This window comes from Neurospora hispaniola (genome assembly GCF_033458365.1).
Source record: "Neurospora hispaniola strain FGSC 10403 chromosome Unknown B0T23scaffold_8, whole genome shotgun sequence".
NCBI classification, from domain to species: Eukaryota; Fungi; Ascomycota; class Sordariomycetes; order Sordariales; family Sordariaceae; genus Neurospora; species Neurospora hispaniola.
Window position 1 is genome coordinate 442,385 of NW_026944413.1, and position 18,478 is coordinate 460,862.

An 18,478-nucleotide genomic window follows, 5' to 3' on the forward strand; every position below is an offset into this window, starting at 1 on the left:
GAATCGGTTAATAATATAGAATATTATATTAATATCCTTTATAAATTTTATATTAATAATTCGGAATTCCTAGTCCCTCTATATTAATCTACTATAGAGAAGAAGTATAAATACGCTGTCTATAATTTAAATAAAACTTATAGTAGCGCGGGATTAGGACCGTTAATAATAGTACTAATTATAAGATAGTCGCTCCGATACGCAATACCGGCCGCGGATACCCTCAAAAAGGTTATAAACTTGGTAATAGAGAGCTTTAAGCCTTTGGAGGAGGAGGATTGGTGATTTTTCCTTTATATAATTTAGTACCTGAAGGTATTTTAAGCCCGGGGTAATATTATAAAGCTAATTTGTAATTATTATTTAGTCACGGTATTACTATAGTTATAATTACCGGTTGATGTACGTTCTTTGATTGGCTAATCCGTTTAGCTTTACTATTGCTATAGTAGTTATTGAGCCTACGCGGGCCCCCTTGATTGGCTATACGTTCCCGGAGGCTCCGGTTACATATACTAAGGATACGGCTCATCCTCGCCTATATAGGATAAGCCGCTACGTATAGATTCTATAGTTTCCCTTCTTCTTCGTATAATTACGCAAGTTATATTCTACCCTATACGTTCAATATCGCCTTACCCCGTAATATATTGCCCCTTTATAAGAAGATGTAGGGTACGTAGGAAATTATCTAACAATGAAACTTTTAAGGATGTTAGGGAATAGTTTGTACTAATATACGAATAAGAAAAACAACCTTGTATCTATTGTGTTCGACTAGTACCTGCTTAGCCTTCACACGCGAGATGCCTTTAAGTTGTACGGTGATTGAACTGCGTGGCTTGGCATTTCAGCACCTGCTTAGTTTGTTCCCACTGACGCAATTGGTCGTATTTTGACCTGCCATTCCCAGACATTGATCAAATCCAGTACCTTGAGGTTTTGAAGAGGGATGGGAGATATTCTTCGTTGGGCGGACGATGCAAAACCAAGGCCGCAATACGTCACCCGCCGGGCGGATACTTAGTAGTTGGTGGCACAAAGAACGGCCACCTTTGCGTTCGATTCAACGTGCACTTGATTTGCAGTGAGATTGCCCAATTTGGCAAACCTGGAAATCGTCTTGGACCTCGATCGAAACAGCAAGACCACGGGTTATGTGAAGCGCCTGGTTGCAGGTAGTTCACGGCAGATTACCTACCCAGGTTACCTCTACCTGTTAAAACTATGTACAGTAGGACAGTGCCTGTTGTGGCCAGGCTCACCTGGCTCAAGATAGCTCGACGTGGTGTTCGCTCTTGATGATGTAATGGGTCAACCATGGGCTGCTCTGGCCGTCGTGTCTATGCAAGGTCTTGTGATATGACAACTAAAACCTGTAATTTGGAACCACCAGCTCCCGTCTCGTACTGAACGGGCTCGCTCGTTTTAGCCGGACGTCTCTTTCTGCTCAGCTACCAATGTCACCTACACTACACTAGGTTTATCTGAGTGCCAAGCCAAGATTACGTTTCACAGAGTACTTCTACGACTGACCTTCATTGCTTGAGGAATCCCAGACTGACTCCAGAGAGAAGAACGAGAACCACATCCACCAAAAAAAAAGGGTCAAACAATAGGTAAGCTTAAGCGCGACCTGTCTAGGAACTGTGGTGTGCCATTGGGTGGGGTCACTTCATCTGAAGCTGCGACTGAACCTCCGTCGAGGCCCCGGTCCGTAATTTGCGGGGGTCGATCAACAGCTCCATCATATGCCCGGAATAGCGCACGCTACAGCAGCACAATTAGCCCAGACCCTGCCCAGCGTTCTTTGTTGCTGCCCTGCCCCCGGTGACGACGACATCATTCCTGTCTCCCAGACGGCCCAAGGCACCAAATCAACATTACCACTTTCCCTGCTCGCCTTCTTCCTCTAGTTCTAAACCGCCTCGCTACCTCTACCACGAGCACCTTCCACGCGCCCACATTTCCTACTACCTCTAGTCGGATGCGCCGTCATTGTCTTCCCGTCCAGTCACAACCCCAGACCTAGGTAGCGGTAGCAATATCTTATTTTCAATTTCCAGTCCTGGATCGCCCGACTTGGTTTGTCTACTGGTCTGGTTCCAGCCTCATCATCCAAGCATATCCAGGTTGCCATCCTCAACACCCGCGCGCGTCCATCCAGGCTCTCATTTACGCTGCCCTTCTCCAAAACCTATTGCCTATCCGTCTTCTCGTCCTCTCGTACAGTCCAAGGTCTGCCGACTAGATATCCTAGTCGACCATTCCCGCTATCGCTACCACGACCCAACCAGCCGCTCTACTTCCCCAACTCCCGAGCCTACTCTCTGTCCTTGTCCCAGTACTGGGTGAGGTGTCCTGCGGCGCGCGCCGACACTCATCATGATGACCGCTAGATCTCCAGTCGGGGCCCCCTCCCCCAACATGAACTTTGATCGCGGACACAGCTACTTTCCCGACCAGCAGCAAATTATCCATGAACAGCAGCAGCAGCAGCAGCAGCAGCACCCACCACCGCAACAACCACAGTACTATTCCGGTGGCCCTGATGCCGAGACCGCGTCAAACACCCTGGCCAATACTCACCTGATGCAATCTGATCATGAACACATGGCCACTGCTCCTCACTCAGCCAGATTCAACGAGGAGTGGGATGCCGGTCGACGAGGAAGCTCGATCGTCGACGGCACGCGACCTCACAGCACCATGTACCGAACGAACTCGTACGCCGGTTCTGTGAATGGCCTTAACGGGGATGGGACCGCTTCCATGTCCCGCAGCAACACTCTCAAGAAAAAAGCGTCTCTTAGACGTAGTGGGAGCCTCAAACGGAGCGGCAGCCGTCGCAGCATGAAAGCGGGGAGTGTTCGGAGTTTGGCACTTCAACAGAACTCCGACCAAGAAGGAATGAACAGTGCCTTTTACTGCCCGGTTCCGACGGCAGGCAGTCCCACCGACGTCCTTGCCAACCGTTTTCAAGGTATGAGTTCATACCTGTCTGCTAACATAGTCCGCGCCTAACCTTCATGTTTTTGTTTCTTAGCATGGCGAAAGATTCTCAAAGACCTTATTGTCTTCTTCAAGGAGATCCAGACACACTATGAGCACCGTTCCAAATCGCTCATTAGGTTGGGGAATGTACTGAATAATACGTCGACTCCCCCAGGATTTCTTTCAGATGGTGGGCTAGACGATGCCCTCCAGGTTCTGCGAAATTACAACAAGCAAGCCATTGCCGAGTCCAATAAAGCACGCGAGATCGAAGAGGATGTTATCCTAGCACTCACGGGTTTACGGAGTGACCTACATCAGAAGATCAAGGAAATCAAAAATCTCTCTGGCGATTTCAAAAACTCCGTTGACAAGGAAATGGAGGCCACTCGAAGAGCTGTGAATAGTCTTCAGGAAGTTCTTGGCAAGACCGAACTCGACCCAGCTCTTACAACAGGCAAAGAAGATCCATACCTGTTACGACTAGCAGTGGATCGCCAGCTGGAAAGGCAAATTGACGAGGAAAACTATCTGCATCAGGTACGCACTTTTCACCATGTGGCTCGTTGGGAGAGTCCTGTTCACAGCTAACTGCCGTACCCAAAGGCTTACCTGAACCTTGAGAATTCGGGACGGGAGCTCGAGTCCATTGTCGTTGGCGAGATACAAAAATCTTACAACGCTTATGCTGGTATTCTCAAGAGAGAGTCGGATGTTGCTTACAGTGCTATTGAAGAGCTTCGAATTGGCCCAGTTTCCATGCCCAAGGATACCGAATGGAACTCCTTCATTCGAAAAGATGATCAGTTCGTGGATCCGGACGTACCCATGCGATCGGCTGAGTTCATTCACTATCCCGGCCGTGACCATCACGCTTGTCAGGAAATCCGAGCGGGTCTTTTGGAGCGCAAAAGCAAATATTTGAAAAGCTATTCGGCAGGATGGTAAGTATCCGAGCCATTAAAAGAAGGTTCTTCCCGGCAGTGCATATTCTGTTCTCTTACTAACAATAGCAGGTACGTACTCTCGCCTACCCACCTACACGAGTTCAAGTCTGCCGATAAGGGACAAGGGCCGGTCATGTCGCTCTACCTTCCGGAGCAAAAGCTTGGGTCTCATTCTACCGAGGGCAGTTCGTCCAACAAGTTCATCCTTAAAGGACGCCAAACCGGAACAATGCACCGTGGCCATACGTGGGTATTCCGCGCCGAAAGCCATGATACGATGATGGCATGGTATGAGGACATCAAAATGCTTACTGAGCGGACCCCGGAAGAACGCACCAATTTCCTTCGCGGCCATGGAAGAAGCTACAGCAGGTCCTCTCAGCGGTCTTCCATTAGTAGCGATGGGGTCAATGACGACGAGGAGCCTCCCTTTTCTGCAAGCGTGGCATATGTCAACCAGCCGCCGAGGCAAGACGCTCTGCCGCGACGTCCTTCAGGTGGGCGATTCCCATCTGATCTCCAGGTAAATGCACAAAGACGCTTACAGGTTCCCGTTTCCCCGCTTAGTGTGAGTTCCGGAAACGACGAGAACGGCATTGTCGATGCCACCGCGGCTACCACCACATTGCCAGACAGCGCCATAGAGCAACACGATAGAACACGGAAACCAACTCCACCGGATTGCGAGGGGCCCACTCTTACAGTACATCAGGGCGATTACACTTATGCCAACCCAAACCGGAGTCAAGTTCATGGCGTACACAACGAAATTGACGGCCAACCCCTGTCGATGCATTATACTGTTGGAAACCTAGGCGATGGTGTCATTCTCCGGGAATATGGCGAACAGACTGATGATTGTCGAATCAGTCCCGATATGATATTACTTGCTAGACAGGACGACGATGCGGACGAGCAAAACGTTCGTCACGGCCAGCGAGGGGTAGCTTCTGATATCAGAGATATCCCAGCCTCCATGGGTGCCCTACAAGCAGTGTCCCCACTGGGGGATGAGAGTGGCATGCACAACGATATCGCATCTGCGAGTGCTCAACATTCCAGCCATACAATGCCAAGGACAGTTATGGTTGGGCAGATGGACAGTAACAGTGGTGGTGACGTTTTCCAGGATCGAACACGCCCAACTATCGGAGGAATGCGCAATGACAGCGTTCCAACCATATCCCACCTTCATATGCCTGGTGAATATCCGAAGAGCTCTTCGTAGTCTCGGCTTGCCTCTACGTCTTCCGTTGATCCCAGTTGTTTATCAATCGACCAGCTCGAGCATGCTTGGGCGACTTCTAGGACACATTAGATTTAACGTCGACATAAAGCAATTGTGGTCGGTAGTCGTCAGTGGCTTCGTCTTCGCTTTTCCTTTTGTTTCGTTCTTTTTGCGCGTAGGAACACTGTGATTCCACGGCTTTCTTGTGTGTAGGATACTCTTCTAGTTGCTGTCAAGGTGGTTGTGGGGGTGATAGTAGCGGTATGGATGGCAAGGCGGACAGGTGGGGGATCCGGGGGTGATATGATCTTCTAGTCTCGGAGAATACATGTTTTGGCCGTTGTATGGGGATGCTCTTCTAATCTTCCGTCTATGGGTAGCTTGGAGCCTAGTGTCAAAGTGTGCATTTGGATCTTTCGATGCCGCTCATAATCACCGGCTCTCCCTTCAAACATGCTGGCAGTTTCTCTTTGTGTTGCTCCAAACGTGGTTTTCAGGTCGTTGTTATAAGAACTCAAGGTTACTATGTACCTAGGCAGGCGTGTGTGTACGGCGACGTGATTCGATAATACATATCTATGCTTACTTGTTTGTTAGACCGAGATTGCGACCTCCTCGGACAAGAAAGAAGACAAGGGATTTTGGAAACCCCTTTATTCCAAACACAGTTAAGATCGAGAACGATAGGCGATCGTTTCACAGCGAGCAATAGCCAACTGGATGCTATCTTCGCCAGCAGTCCCGCCTAGTTATCCTGAAAGCGAGGGGAAAAAAAAAAAAAAAAAAAAAAAAAAAAAAAAAAAAAAAAAAAAAAAAAAAAAAAAAAAAAAACAGAAAGAAAGAAAGAAAGAAAGAAAACAAAGTCCTCTGCAAGTACCACGCTAACGAGCGAATCAGGGGTGAACTGTATAACACATAGAACGGGCGATCCACTTCTGGACAACAGTTCCAAATAGTTTGTATAGTCCGAACAGGCCGAAGAAGCACCCCAATCGATGGTCGATGAAGCAAGGTCGGTGACACCTCGTGGAACACGTCGCCGCCAGGTTTTCGGAAATGACTGTGATAGTTGGTGGTTGAGAGTCAACTTTGAAGGCTCGTCAAAACGATGCGTTCTGGTTCCAAGCAACTTAAGGGCATCTTTTCCGCCTTGGGCCAGGACTTCTTGAGAGATGCAAGTCGTCTGCACAGCTATTCTACCTCGAAAAGACATGGCCGCGGTGTACATGTTGTGAGATACCTTGTTTGATGTACACGGGTGGTTAGCTTCAGATAGTAGACAATGCCTAGAAGCGGTAGCGAGTGTGAACATATGCGGCCAGAAAGGACTCGCCTGGCTCGCACCCTCGCATTGATACATGAAAGCGTCAGGGACAGGGGTACCGGATGAGGAAGTACCTGGACTATAGAATAATGAGTATAATACTTACTAGTGCACAGTAATATATCCTGAACCTGCATGTGATTCAGACCAGGGCATTCTATATACCAAATGGCGATACTCTACCAAAAAACTTACTACTTGGGACCGAGCCCGTCAGTGCATACATATCAAAGAAATCGTCCGAGATCAGTATGCAGTACATAGTTATATGGTTGCAGCTGAAGTTAGTTCAGCCAGCTAAGTCCTATGCACTAACCGGTGTGTTTATACTGCTGGTTCCTGGGGGATGCAGTTGCAGGGGTTTCCAGTATACACTACAATCATGTAGACACTCGAATAAGGTGGCAGGAGTTTCGTCTACACCTCCGCAGGGGGAAAAGTTGTTAGCTTAGTGAATTTGCAGATCAGCGGGGGGGTGGCAGACTTGGTGGTCGGAGTATCCCGATGTAACCTTTCTGGTAGTTTCTATAGAAAAGTACCTAAAAAGGACTTTGGAAGCCAAAGGAAGCATTTCATCTCATCACCCTTTTTTTCACCATGGCAACGGTCACTACCATTCCTCGAGGCATCGCCATTTGAGGCAAATGGAGACTCCATTGATTATTAGATAAAATGATAGATAAGATGATGGACAATAAATGCCACTTTTCCCAATATTAATACCCTTATTTATTGTAGTGCTTTAGTGGCTTGGCTGGCGGCTTGGCTGTACCGAGCTAACAACTTTTCCCCCTGCGGAGGTGTACCATTCAGTGCCACGTGCATGCCCTTAGCGTGGTAGCAAGGTACGTACACCCGCTACATATACCGGGCGCTAGCCGTGCCGCTAACGCTGTCATCCGTCAAAGGACAACTTGGCTCCATCAACCTCCATTCTCCAGTTTGTTGAAGCTCATATCGCCCTTCATTCACTCTTCACCCTATCAATCTCTTAGGTCTTTTAAACTTAAGTTTCTCCTGAACACAAACCTAATCGTGGCCATTTCTGTCATCTAGTCTTTACAATCCTAATAACGATTCGATAAATAAGCCACCTGCGTCTCGAGTTGAGTGGACGACTGGCTTTCGGCCTTCGCCATCATCTAAGATGCTGATCCGGCTATCAGCCCTTGCCGTTGCGGCCGCTTCCATTGTGAACGGCCTTTCTCCGGCCGACATACCCTCCGATCTGCCACTTTCCAACCTCCTCGCCTCGGCGCAAAGCCATCTCTCAAAAGGGGAGACCAGTGATGCGCTCGTCTACTATGATGCTGCCATTGCTCGCGACCCCTCCAACTACCTGACCTTCTTCAAGCGTGCTACCACCTACCTTTCGCTTGGCCGCACCTCGCAAGCGACCGATGACTTCAACAAAGTGCTCGCGCTCAAACCTGGTTTCGAAGGTGCCCACATCCAGCTGGGCAAGTTGAAGGCACGCAGCGCCGACTGGGACGCCGCGAGGGAGCACTACGAGAAGGCAAAGAAAGTGAACGAACTAGTTGCGCTGGAGGATGCGGCTGTTGCTGCCGGCCGTGCCGAGAAGGCAGCAGCCAGCGGGGACTGGGAGGAATGTGTTACGCAAGCCGGAGCCGCCATCATGGTTGCGAATCGGGCTGTTGCGCTGCGCCAGTTACGTTCCAAGTGTTTATTCGAGCGAGGTGACTTGGAGATGGGCATGAGCGACCTACAACACATATTGCAGATGAAGCCTGGCGACACAACCCCGCATCTCCAAATCTCGGCCATATCCTTCTACGCCCTCGGCGATCTCCCAGGGGGGCTGGCAGCAATCAGGAAATGTCTACATTCGGATCCAGACAGCAAGGTATGCGCAGCATTGCTGAAGGAAGAGAAGATGACGGACAAGCTGGTCCAGAAAGCGATCAAGGCGTTGGACAAGAAACAACCAATGACGGCCGTAAAGAACCTGGTCCCGAATCGAGAAGGGGAAGGCCTCATTCAGGAGGTCAAGAGCCAAGTTGAAAAGCTTCGGGCGGACGGGACGATTCCAAAGTCCGCGGGTAATGCGTTGGTAGGACAACTAGTAGAACTAGCGTGTCAGGCATACTTTGAAGTAAGTCGACTTCTCAAGCGGCCCCCCAAGTCAACATCAGTATGGAACAAGGTAGCTAACACCAGCTCCTTCTCACCAGTCAAACAGCAAAAAAGCCTCCACCTACTGCGTCGAGTCGCTAGCTATCAATCCCACTGCCCTCTATGCCCTCCTGTACCAATCGCAAGTTCAGATCGCGGCAGAAGAGTACGACGCCGCCATCGCTACCCTTCAAAAGGCCCTAGAGGAACACCCTGCCAAATCAGACGTCATTAACCCCCTCATTCAGAAGGCGCAGATTGCACTCAAACGCTCCAAGACGAAGGACTACTATAAGGTATTGGGCGTCTCCCACGATGCGGATGAGAGACAGATCAAGTCTGCCTACCGCAAGCTTTCCAAGATTCACCACCCAGACAAGGCAGCCAAGCAAGGTCTGACCAAGGAGGCGGCCGAGAAGAAGATGGCTCAGATCAACGAGGCGTACGAGGTACTGAGCGACCCCGAGTTACGGGCACGGTTCGACAGAGGCGACGACCCGAATTCGCACGAGGGACAACAGGGAGGACAGCCCTTCGGCGGGCATGGTGGTAACCCGTACATGTTTCAGCAGGGCGGACCGGGAGGCGGATTCCGATTTCAGTACGGGAGTGGCGGGTTTCCCGGAGGGTTTCCGTTTGGTGGCTAAACATCGCGGGACAGCTCATCGGGTACATGGGTGGATACCAAAAGCATGTGGAATGCCATGTTGTTCTTGATTATGGTGTCAGGCGCGCGACGCATTTGAAACTTCAAGGTTGGGAGCTTTGATTCAGGAGTTTGTGAGTTAAGTTGGAGCTTCTATTCGTAGGCATCGCCGGACGAATGAACGGGCAGAGAACACGCAGTGATTATTGTTCATAACATCGAGTATTAACTGACCGGCTTTTCGGTACTTTGCGACATCACAATGTCTGAATTTTCCTCATTTTCTTGCAGGTGGTTATTAGGATGCAGATGGAAGACGATACAGCTGGCCAATTAATTCCCACAAGAAAAATCTTGGCCAAATGCAAATCATGGTTGTCTCCGATGTGATACAATACAAGCGTAAACCATAACTCGTAAGTGGTATATAAACGGTAAGAAGATATGAACACCCGTGAAGACCTACGAACTGATTTTTACACACAGCCGCCGTAATTCCACACTACCTCGCCATCAATACATAACTGCAATCTGGTTGTTGAAGACCAAGGACAGACTAGCAGCACACCAGGCTTTGCTTTTCCCTCACCAATCACGCCACCAAGCACAACGCACTAATAGCCTGCATCTCTTAGATTCGGTACAACCCATGACTTTGTGGGTGGACAAAGGAACCTTTGGGAACAATTTGTGCAAGGAGTATAAAACAGCAGAAGACAAGGAAACAAAGTTACATTACGTACATAATTGGATTTGGTGTTCCTTGTTTTTGCTTTGTATCCTTGTAGTCGCTTGGTATTGCACAGAACCCCATTGTTCCTGGCTAGGGTGAAGGACACCTTGTGCCCGTCCCAGCCTCTGAGTACCCCATTCCGCAGTGCGCCCTCGTGGACAACGCGCCCAGGCATTTGCCCGTTATCAGACGGACGCCAAGGGCGAATGAATGGACATTTAATCCCCGCAAGTGAGCGAGTTTGAGTGGTGTTGGGCTTCCTCCACCTCGCGTCTGGTTGGCTCCATACGCTGGAATGGAGGCAGTCTCTTTCTTTTATCCTCTAACGCCGTGCATGAATATCCGAGGATGTCGAGTTTTGCTGATCCTGGCTGCAGCGAGCGAGTTAACACTAACAAATACAGCGGCAACATGCTCGGAATAAGAAGAAATACAAGAAAGCTTTGCAGACAGCTGCACGCACCTTGTCAAATGGCTTCCGCTCCGTAGGTCAGCCGCATTTCATGACTGGCTGTTTTGGTGAATGAAATAGGCCCTGGAACATCCCATGTGTTAGAAGCATGTCGGGACAGTTTTGAGACTTTGGTAGCAGAATCGGGGTGAACGTACTTAGACGCCTCATATGCCGACCAGCAGATGGCCGTGCTCGGCATGGTGGTCAACACTCTGGGCTTCAAGCCCTTGAAGAAGCCTTTGACACCCTCTCTCCTGTACAGCAGCTTACACCCCGCCACAAAGCCGTTCACGGCTCTGACCTCAGCGTCCTGAGCCGCGCCTCTGGTCTGCAGCATGGTCTTAATCACATCCATAGGCGTCGTAAGCGCGGCTGCGAAGCCGCCAGCTACGGCGCCAGCAAGGCAGTGTGTCGCTGGGTCGTACTTCTTGGTGGGGTTCATCGAGGTTGATATCGACTCATAGGCTAGGAACTGAAGCGCGGTGAAAGGGACGGTCATCGACAGCGTGGTGGGGTACGAGACGTAGAAAGCCCCGAGACCCTCGTTCCGGTAAACATACTTGGCGCAGTCGAGCATGGAGCGGTACATCTTGGCGGAGTTCTGGATCTGCATGCGCTGCTTGATCACTGTGTTGCAATTGCGTTAGAACTACGCTTTTACATGTATGGGTCCGCAGAGTGTATAGGCATATATGGGTGGGCATACCATCGAAGGGGTTCATCAGGGCATCACTGGCGATGGTCGCGCAAGCACCGCTAGTGGCAGCAGCGAGGAAATGATGCTCGCCAACCTTGTTACCGCCCATCAAGTGCTTGACCGCTTCGTAAGTCGCAAAGTAAACGGCGTGCGCAGGGCCTATCAGATTGACATTAGTTGGTAGCCGCGAGATCCGGAGAGACGGAGAGGCAAACTAACCGGCTCCGGCAATGACGCTGGACATGCCGCGCCACAAGCTGAAGATGCCCTCGGTCGAAGCAATTCGATAGGTGCTCTGGATGACGCCATGATAGACCGCAGAAGGGTTCGAGTTCACAATTTGCATACGGGTCTGAGGAAATCCAGTCAGTGACTCGTTGAGGTCTCGCGCGTGGACGGATAAGGGGCCGTTCGCCCACCTTAACAGCATCGATGGGATACACTATGGGAGAATCAGTTAGCTCAATGCCCATCGAAGATGGTTCCGATGGAACGCATCGGCTACAAGGGGAACATACTGGCACAGTGCTCGGCGATGCCAGCAAAGGCGCCGGCGGCCATGTTTTGGATGAGCGAGAAGTTGGGCGGGAGCGACTCATAGCTATATAGATAGATGCGGTGTCAGCGGGCCCCGAGGTGTTCGTTGTATTGTCTCATGAGTCGCCGCCACGTACTCGTAATCCTCCTCATCGATAGCGTTTGGCTGGGTCATTTTGGAAGCCACTGCCTCCGATGCTCCTGCGCTAAGAGCCAGCTTGAAGGGCTCCTGGGACCGTCCTTGGAAAAGACGGCAGGGTAGAGAGGAAGGGTCGGCGACGGGCGATGCGGACCAATACAGGTGTATTCCACAGACACCGAGCGGTTCAATTCAAAAGGGCAGCAGCGAGGTGACGCAATGCAAACGGCGGCTGCGATATAAATGTAGCCAGCTGCTCTGTTTCCTCGTGTCTGGGACCTGGCCCTAGCCTTTTTGCGCAACACCGCGGGTCGAAGCCTGTGTATCAATCGAACTTCACACCAAAGGAATCGATTGTGTCGGCCAAGAGTACTGTCGTCGGTATCGGGCGGTGGGTGTCGTCGCAACGGAGGGCGCGGAACGGAGGAGGGGGGGCGGAGGGGCGTCTGCCGTGGTGGCGGTTCAAGCAAGGACGGGAATTTTGGGGAGGATTGACGGATGAGGCGTCGGTTTTGTCAAAATCTTGACCCGTAGTCGGCACGGCCTTGCAGCCAAAAGAAAAAGAAAAAAAAAATTGTTAAAAATAATCTGCTTGGCACGCATCGAGCTTAACAGACACGCTCAACCGACGCCCGCAGAGCCGTTCCGGCACAATGTTCGGACAGGCTCGGCAGGGCATAGGTACCTTGAATTGCTGCTACTAATCCACCCAGGCCCAAGACGTCGATGCCAGATAGCTTCACAGTTCTTTCCCATGATACGCAGGGATTCACTCTGCCAGCATATACCTCCATTGAGGAGGTACCTCGAATTTCAATCGAGCATTGCAACATCAACCAGGCACTGAGAGGAAGGCATCCGATCAAGTAGATCATAACGATCAAGAACCTACTCGCGTCAAACGACATCTACCCGTATCCCCAATCGGGCCCCCATTCCCAACTTCACTATCATTATAATGCCAAGCAGATGTCTACACTACTGTGTACTGTGTACCTACTAGTGTAGTAATTACAACCTCCGTCAAGCAACCCCGCAATTGACGGAGTGGTTGAGGGGATTGTTCGCGCTGGGTCCGTCTCCGCTAGCGGCTTGGTTTGGTCTTTCCATCCCTTCCCCCCTCTCTCTCTCTCGAGCGCCCCCCAGCCTACCGGGCTTATCAGATTACAAGTCCCGAGGCCCGTCAGCCAATCAAACAAACAACCTTGCCCACCCTCGGTGCAAACTTGACTGATTCATGTCCCAACGCATCACCTACACTTTGGTTCAGTATACTATGGTACTGGTGGAAAAAGAAACCCGGCCCTAGTCGATGGCTCGACACAGTTTTTTTTTCTTAAAAAAAAAAAAAGAAAAAAGAAAAGGAAAAAGAGCCCAACGACCCCGTGTTCCATTGTGTATTTTAGGGTCCTGTGCAGCCATGTGCAGTCCTGGGCTTGGTGGCATGCCACCGGTAACGATTGGTGGAGTATGGTGGGGATAGGAATGTACCTTGCCTATGTACAGTACTTGCACTTTGAAAAATTTGCGTCCAAGATACCAGCGCTGAGTTTAGCTTTTGCAGGAATGCTTTCGCGCCGTCAAAATGGTTCGATACCAGCTACCATGAATGCCATGCGCAGACGGCTAGTCAAGTACCTTCTGTGCCGACTGTGCGTACCTTGATGGGTTGCAGCTGTCACAGCCGGCGTCCAGGGCCATCTAACCGTTATCAGATCCATGGATTTTGCCTTATCAGATCCGAGTATCGGATAACATAGTGTATATACAATACTAGTACTGTGTGTCTGTTTTCGTACAACGAATCATTTTCCGATTCGACCAAACTCGACGGCACAGTCCCCTCCCTCCCCAGTACGATTACCGTAGTCGCGCCACTTTATCGCTAAAAAACTGCCGATCTGAAAGCCAGAAAGGAAACTTCAGAATGTTGCATAATGTAGTATGCTACAGACCCGGTGTTCCTAACGCTTTTCTCCAGTTTCATGCCAAAGTACCTGGCAGGTATCATATGTTCGTCCCGTGATGCCTGCGCTTTCCTCTAGAATTATCCAAGTCCCCGACCCGTGACGCGAGGGTCTTGGTCGTTTCATCTCACACCACCAAGCCTTCTATTCAGATGCGCCTGGTTGAACTGATAGAGCATGTGTACCACTCCAGCTCCATTTCCCGCTTCCTCACCGACAACCGAGTCCAGGCCCCGCCCGCTGTTTTCTCTGCTCAAATCTTTGGTTGGTGATACCTGCCATGCTGATTCATCCAGTCCTGCCCTGCTGTCTTCCGACTCGTCGTCGTGCGTTTGCTGACCGTGGCGTGCAGCACCTTTAACATCCTCCTCCATCGATCCTCCTCCCTTCATGTGACCGTCGCCCTGATTACCCCCACGGAACTGGTGTCCCGTGTTGACAAAGCTCATGTTGTTAGGGAAAATTGGTTGATGGCGCGGATCCAGGAGGATGGACGCCATAGGCGAAGGCTCTGCCATTACCGCCCCAGGCCGCGGCGTACGCGAAGGGAGGGGACCTTTACTCCTTCCTCGCTGGCTGCGGCCCATACGTGAAGCTGCCAAATCACCTGCCAACGTTGGCGAAGTTATGCCGGGGAAGACCGGCGGCAAGTGAAACTGCTGGCGCATCGCAGGCGGGAGATGTTTTGGGTTTCGAGCATAATTGTTGATAAATCCATACATGGACGCCTCCATCTTGCCATGCTTTGTAGAGTAATAGTCATCTCGTACATCTCCTTCGCCTGCGGTCGCCGCTGGCGCTTGATTTTTGGAGCCTTTTTTAAAGTCAAACTCGGCGAAGTAGCACACGTAGCCAAGACCGTCCACGTGAATCGTAAATTCACGGAAGAAGTCAATGATCTGATCAGCTGACTTGGGAAGGCTGAAAAACAGGACAAAGGGAGTTGTCAAGATGCTGAGAATTTCTTCGACGAAGATAACCAGCTTCAACTTGTAAAGCTCCTCGAACTCAGCCTTCACGTCAGCGCTATGCCACCGGTCTTTCCAGTGCTCCGGCTGGTAATGCGTATATTCCACCACATTGCCAAGCGCATACTCAGGATCGAATACCGCGTTATCTTCGGACACACTCCCGCGAGCTACACTCCATATAGCTCCGAACACAGCCGTATAAAAAAGCACGGTGCGATCGTGCGTGATTTCGAAGCCGAGGAACATTTCCGGGTCGAAAACCGAAATTAAAGCAAGGACCGTAGCAATCGAGCCGGCTATGAATGACACAGTCTTGGCCACCATTGACGTCTTGGCTTTGGGAAACTGATCAATGTAATGGCTGGCAAAGGGGTGAGACATGTCCAATCGTCTCTTAAACAGATGAGGAAGCTCGTTGAACTCTCTAAACTTCCATTCCGCAAGAGGTGTGTAGCTTCGCGCGGACAATATCGACGGGTTCTTTTGGATTTCCTAGAAAAAAAAAAAAAAACAGTGTCAGCGATGGCATCTCTACCATGTAATCACGCCCAATTTGACGTACATTGTAATATTCCAAAAAATACACGATGATAAGGTACCCTGCCACGAAAGGCGACAGTATGAGAATCATAACGCCGGCGAAGATGAACCGGCTCCGAAGTTTGGCGCTGAGGATGCCCCGGCGATCGGACCTGAGAAATTCCTGATGTACTTGACCCTTGGGGTCAAAGACAAAGTCGAGAATGCTGAACATCAGAGTCCATTCGAGCGTCTGTGAAAGAAGCTGACGGTTGCGAAGAATCGGCAGAGGGATCGTCAAGTCGAGTATATCCTTATTTATCATGGCGATCATATAGTTCTCTCGTCTCATCAGTCGATTCGCAATGTCGGAAGCGTCTAGCCTCTCCTTGGATTGGCTACCAAGGACCCAACGCTGATTTTGCGGTGTCATGGTCCTAGTCGTCCTTACGTTCTGATCCCGGAGTACCATTATCCTGGCTACAACCTCCTGCCATGTGATGGTCTGCATATCTTCATCGGGAATGTTGAGCAGATGGATGTAAAAATCCCGAACATGCGTCAGCCGGCGTAAATCAAGGATGTACTGTATTGATTTCCACATGAAATAGAAGGCAAAGAGCCACAGACCGATGTTCCATAACCCGGACATATTCCGAGTACACTGAGGAACGAGGACTTGAGATAGCTTCTGGTTACTCGGAATCTTCTTAAAGTCAACGCATTGGGAGAGAAATGTCAAGAGGAAAGCTACAAATGCGACTTTGCTGTTGTTGTTGTTGTTGTCAGTATTCACTCATGCGGCCGGTTCTTTCTGCTCTGAAGACGTGCGAGGGATAAGGCTCACTCACATCAAGTGAAGCACCCTTTCGACCATAATACACCACATTCCACTCCCCCGGTAGTAGCTGTAAACGTCTTGCATGAAGCTGTCAAGATTAGTAATATTAGCCCATCTCCATTCCGCCATCTTCTTAGCGTTGCCTGTTATAGCACCAGCCAGAAGGGAGCTAGGCGCGGCATTGCTATGCAGCGGGGGCTGAAGTTCTTGGTCGATATGTGGCCTTTTTTGATGCGTACGGCCCTTGGACAGCCCTGGAGCAGGATGTGCACGCGATCCTGCATGCTGACTTCTCGGCTTCCCCGGCGAGCCCAAGGGAGCAGCTCCCCTATCATAACGTTCAACAAGCAGGGAGGCGGGTACGTCATTGTCACCGTCGTCATCGTGGCTGGTACCCCAATGTGTGGTAGCAGCTGGACGTGGTGGACGGCCGGCAATTTGGGCTCGGCCTCGTGGGATCCGGCCGTCGACAGTGGCCCTACTGTCCTCAAGTCTTAGCCCTTCTGCATTTTCAAGATCGTAGTCATTAAAATGCTGGTTGAGATTTTCTTCATCCAAGAGCCCAGCACGATCGTCAACATCAGAGACATTGTCGCGGCCACGTAACTCTTCATAGAAAGAGCGCGCGCCACGACCACCTGACATGAGCCTGGCAATGACCCCGTCAGCCATGAGCTCGTTAGCCGACGTTTGTGCTTTGTACTGGAGCGACTGTCCGAAGTTACGGTGGCTCGGTTGGGAAAAGGCGAGTGAGCATCAAGGCTGATGATCACCGATCGGGTATCGTACAGCGGTCGGTAGAGACGGGGGCTTTCGGAGACGGCGCTCAAGGAAGGATGTGCCTGGGGGGGGGGGGGGGGGGGGGGGGGCCGCGTTGCTTGGTTCGAGATGGACTGCGTGCTCGGCTCTGTGGTGTTTAAATCGTGGAGATGGAGGCTGGATAGGCGATTGACAGAGCGGCGCTGACAGGGCCGGGTATAGGTAGGTAGGTGTTGATTTTGAAGAAGGCAGAAGGCGAGACTGTCGAGGCACACCTGATGAATATCTAAATAGTGTCGTCCCGCAAGTTGCTATACAAAAGTAGCGTGTCTTCTAAAGCTACCCTTTGCAAACGGGGAATTGAGTCGCAGTTGTTGGTTTTCGAGTATTCTTGTCCTCGGCTACCTATCATTCACCTCATGTAGTGTGAAGGGCGTAGATGTCTTGGAGCGCGCGGTAGGTAGGTACTGAGGGTAAAGGCGACAGGCTCCCGCCAGGCAGTCGGGTGGGAGAGGGCTGCTGAGGGGCCAGGTGACAGAAGGACACGCCGGTTGCGAGGGGTGCGACGGTACCTACGGTGCTACGTAGCTCCCGTCGGGTATCTACAACTACACCTCTAGTGCACCTAGCCGGGCAACCTCCTCTCCAAAGCGGGAATGACGGACGGACGTCCATACACTAGAGATCCATAGAGAGAACACCAGGTTCCTGAATAGAGTAAAAATAGGCGTTTAAGTGCCAATAGATAGAAATGACTCAAATAGAATTCAAACAGGGTTATACCACTCTTTTTGAACAAAATTCTGAAAGGCTTATAAATTCTGTTTATTAAAAAAAAATAACAATAGACATCATCTTTTTTAGTCAAAGGAGCGTTAACCTTGAATATCTATATAGTGCTAAAATAAATAATGTACTAAATTAGAATCTTTTTACTTTAATAGCCTTTTCCTTAAGAACATACTTATTTTTTTATCACCTTTCCACTCTAATAGCCTTTTTTTACTCTAATAGTCTTTTTCACTTATAGTTTCTCTTTCCTTTTCTTTCCTTTTTCTTAACTTCCATACCTTTTATTAACTATATTAAACTCTATTTCTACTACTCTCGCATATACAAAGGCTAGATAGTATAGTAAGTAATGTAAGTGCTTGATTTTGTGAGGTTTCTATTTAATTCCTTGCTATAATATTTAGTAAAACTACCTCTAAAAAGAAAATGCATTACCAAGAAGATATATTACTAACATAATGTATTACCAAGAAGATGTATTACTAAGAAGATGTATTACTAAGAAGATGTATTATTAAGAAGATGTATTATTAAGAAGATGTATTACTAAGGAGATGTATTACTAAGAAGATGTATTACGAAAAAGATGTATTACTAAGAAGAGAAGAGATAAACTATTGTATTAATAACCTCAATATAATAGTAATTTTTTTTCTTAGTTATTGTCTAATAGTCGTTGCTTCCTTCTTAGTAGATTGTGGATATCCTTTTCTAAGGAAAAGGCTAACCGGAACTCATTAGGCTATTAATACGATCACCAAAAAAGAGCCTTTCATACTATTAGCTCTAAACTCTAT

At 49.7% G+C, this 18,478-nt stretch overlaps 6 protein-coding genes across 6 annotated transcripts; 2 read left to right on the forward strand and 4 right to left on the reverse strand.

Moving 5' to 3' along the window:
- Window positions 1–1,066: 1,066 nt before the first annotated feature.
- On the reverse strand, window positions 1,067–1,343 carry B0T23DRAFT_324206 (uncharacterized protein; the record flags this gene model as incomplete). Its single annotated transcript, XM_062835403.1, has 2 exons — window positions 1,067–1,168; window positions 1,266–1,343. Coding segments are annotated over 2 exons (180 nt in total), but the record flags the coding sequence as incomplete, so codon positions are not given.
- An 808-nt stretch (window positions 1,344–2,151) lies between these two features.
- Window positions 2,152–5,333, forward strand: B0T23DRAFT_225734 (uncharacterized protein). The gene is made up of 4 exons (XM_062833806.1): window positions 2,152–2,983; window positions 3,047–3,534; window positions 3,601–3,938; window positions 4,011–5,333. The coding sequence occupies exons 1-4, from the start codon at window positions 2,386–2,388 to the stop codon at window positions 5,167–5,169; spliced, it is 2,583 nt and encodes an 860-aa protein (XP_062689018.1). The 5' UTR covers window positions 2,152–2,385; the 3' UTR covers window positions 5,170–5,333.
- Window positions 5,334–5,865: 532 nt separating this feature from the next.
- On the reverse strand, window positions 5,866–6,755 carry B0T23DRAFT_422966 (uncharacterized protein; the record flags this gene model as incomplete). Its single annotated transcript, XM_062839815.1, has 4 exons — window positions 5,866–5,892; window positions 6,047–6,567; window positions 6,600–6,650; window positions 6,689–6,755. 4 exons carry the CDS (start codon window positions 6,753–6,755, stop codon window positions 5,866–5,868), a joined length of 666 nt encoding a protein of 221 aa, XP_062689019.1.
- Window positions 6,756–7,406: 651 nt separating this feature from the next.
- Window positions 7,407–9,631, forward strand: B0T23DRAFT_415109 (uncharacterized protein). The gene is made up of 2 exons (XM_062839581.1): window positions 7,407–8,606; window positions 8,686–9,631. The coding sequence occupies exons 1-2, from the start codon at window positions 7,641–7,643 to the stop codon at window positions 9,271–9,273; spliced, it is 1,554 nt and encodes a 517-aa protein (XP_062689020.1). The 5' UTR covers window positions 7,407–7,640; the 3' UTR covers window positions 9,274–9,631.
- Window positions 9,632–10,297: 666 nt separating this feature from the next.
- On the reverse strand, window positions 10,298–12,081 carry B0T23DRAFT_225771 (mitochondrial carrier domain-containing protein). Its single transcript, XM_062833807.1, has 8 exons — window positions 11,831–12,081; window positions 11,675–11,757; window positions 11,576–11,598; window positions 11,376–11,508; window positions 11,166–11,315; window positions 10,615–11,086; window positions 10,469–10,540; window positions 10,298–10,376 (listed from the first exon to the last, which is right to left on the reverse strand). Exons 1-7 carry the CDS (start codon window positions 11,866–11,868, stop codon window positions 10,507–10,509), a joined length of 933 nt encoding a protein of 310 aa, XP_062689021.1. The 5' UTR covers window positions 11,869–12,081; the 3' UTR covers window positions 10,298–10,376; window positions 10,469–10,506.
- A 1,415-nt stretch (window positions 12,082–13,496) lies between these two features.
- B0T23DRAFT_344872 (autophagy protein Apg9-domain-containing protein) lies at window positions 13,497–16,978 on the reverse strand. Its single transcript, XM_062835948.1, has 3 exons — window positions 16,141–16,978; window positions 15,333–16,056; window positions 13,497–15,262 (listed from the first exon to the last, which is right to left on the reverse strand). The coding sequence occupies exons 1-3, from the start codon at window positions 16,800–16,802 to the stop codon at window positions 13,922–13,924; spliced, it is 2,727 nt and encodes a 908-aa protein (XP_062689022.1). The 5' UTR covers window positions 16,803–16,978; the 3' UTR covers window positions 13,497–13,921.
- Window positions 16,979–18,478: the final 1,500 nt, after the last annotated feature.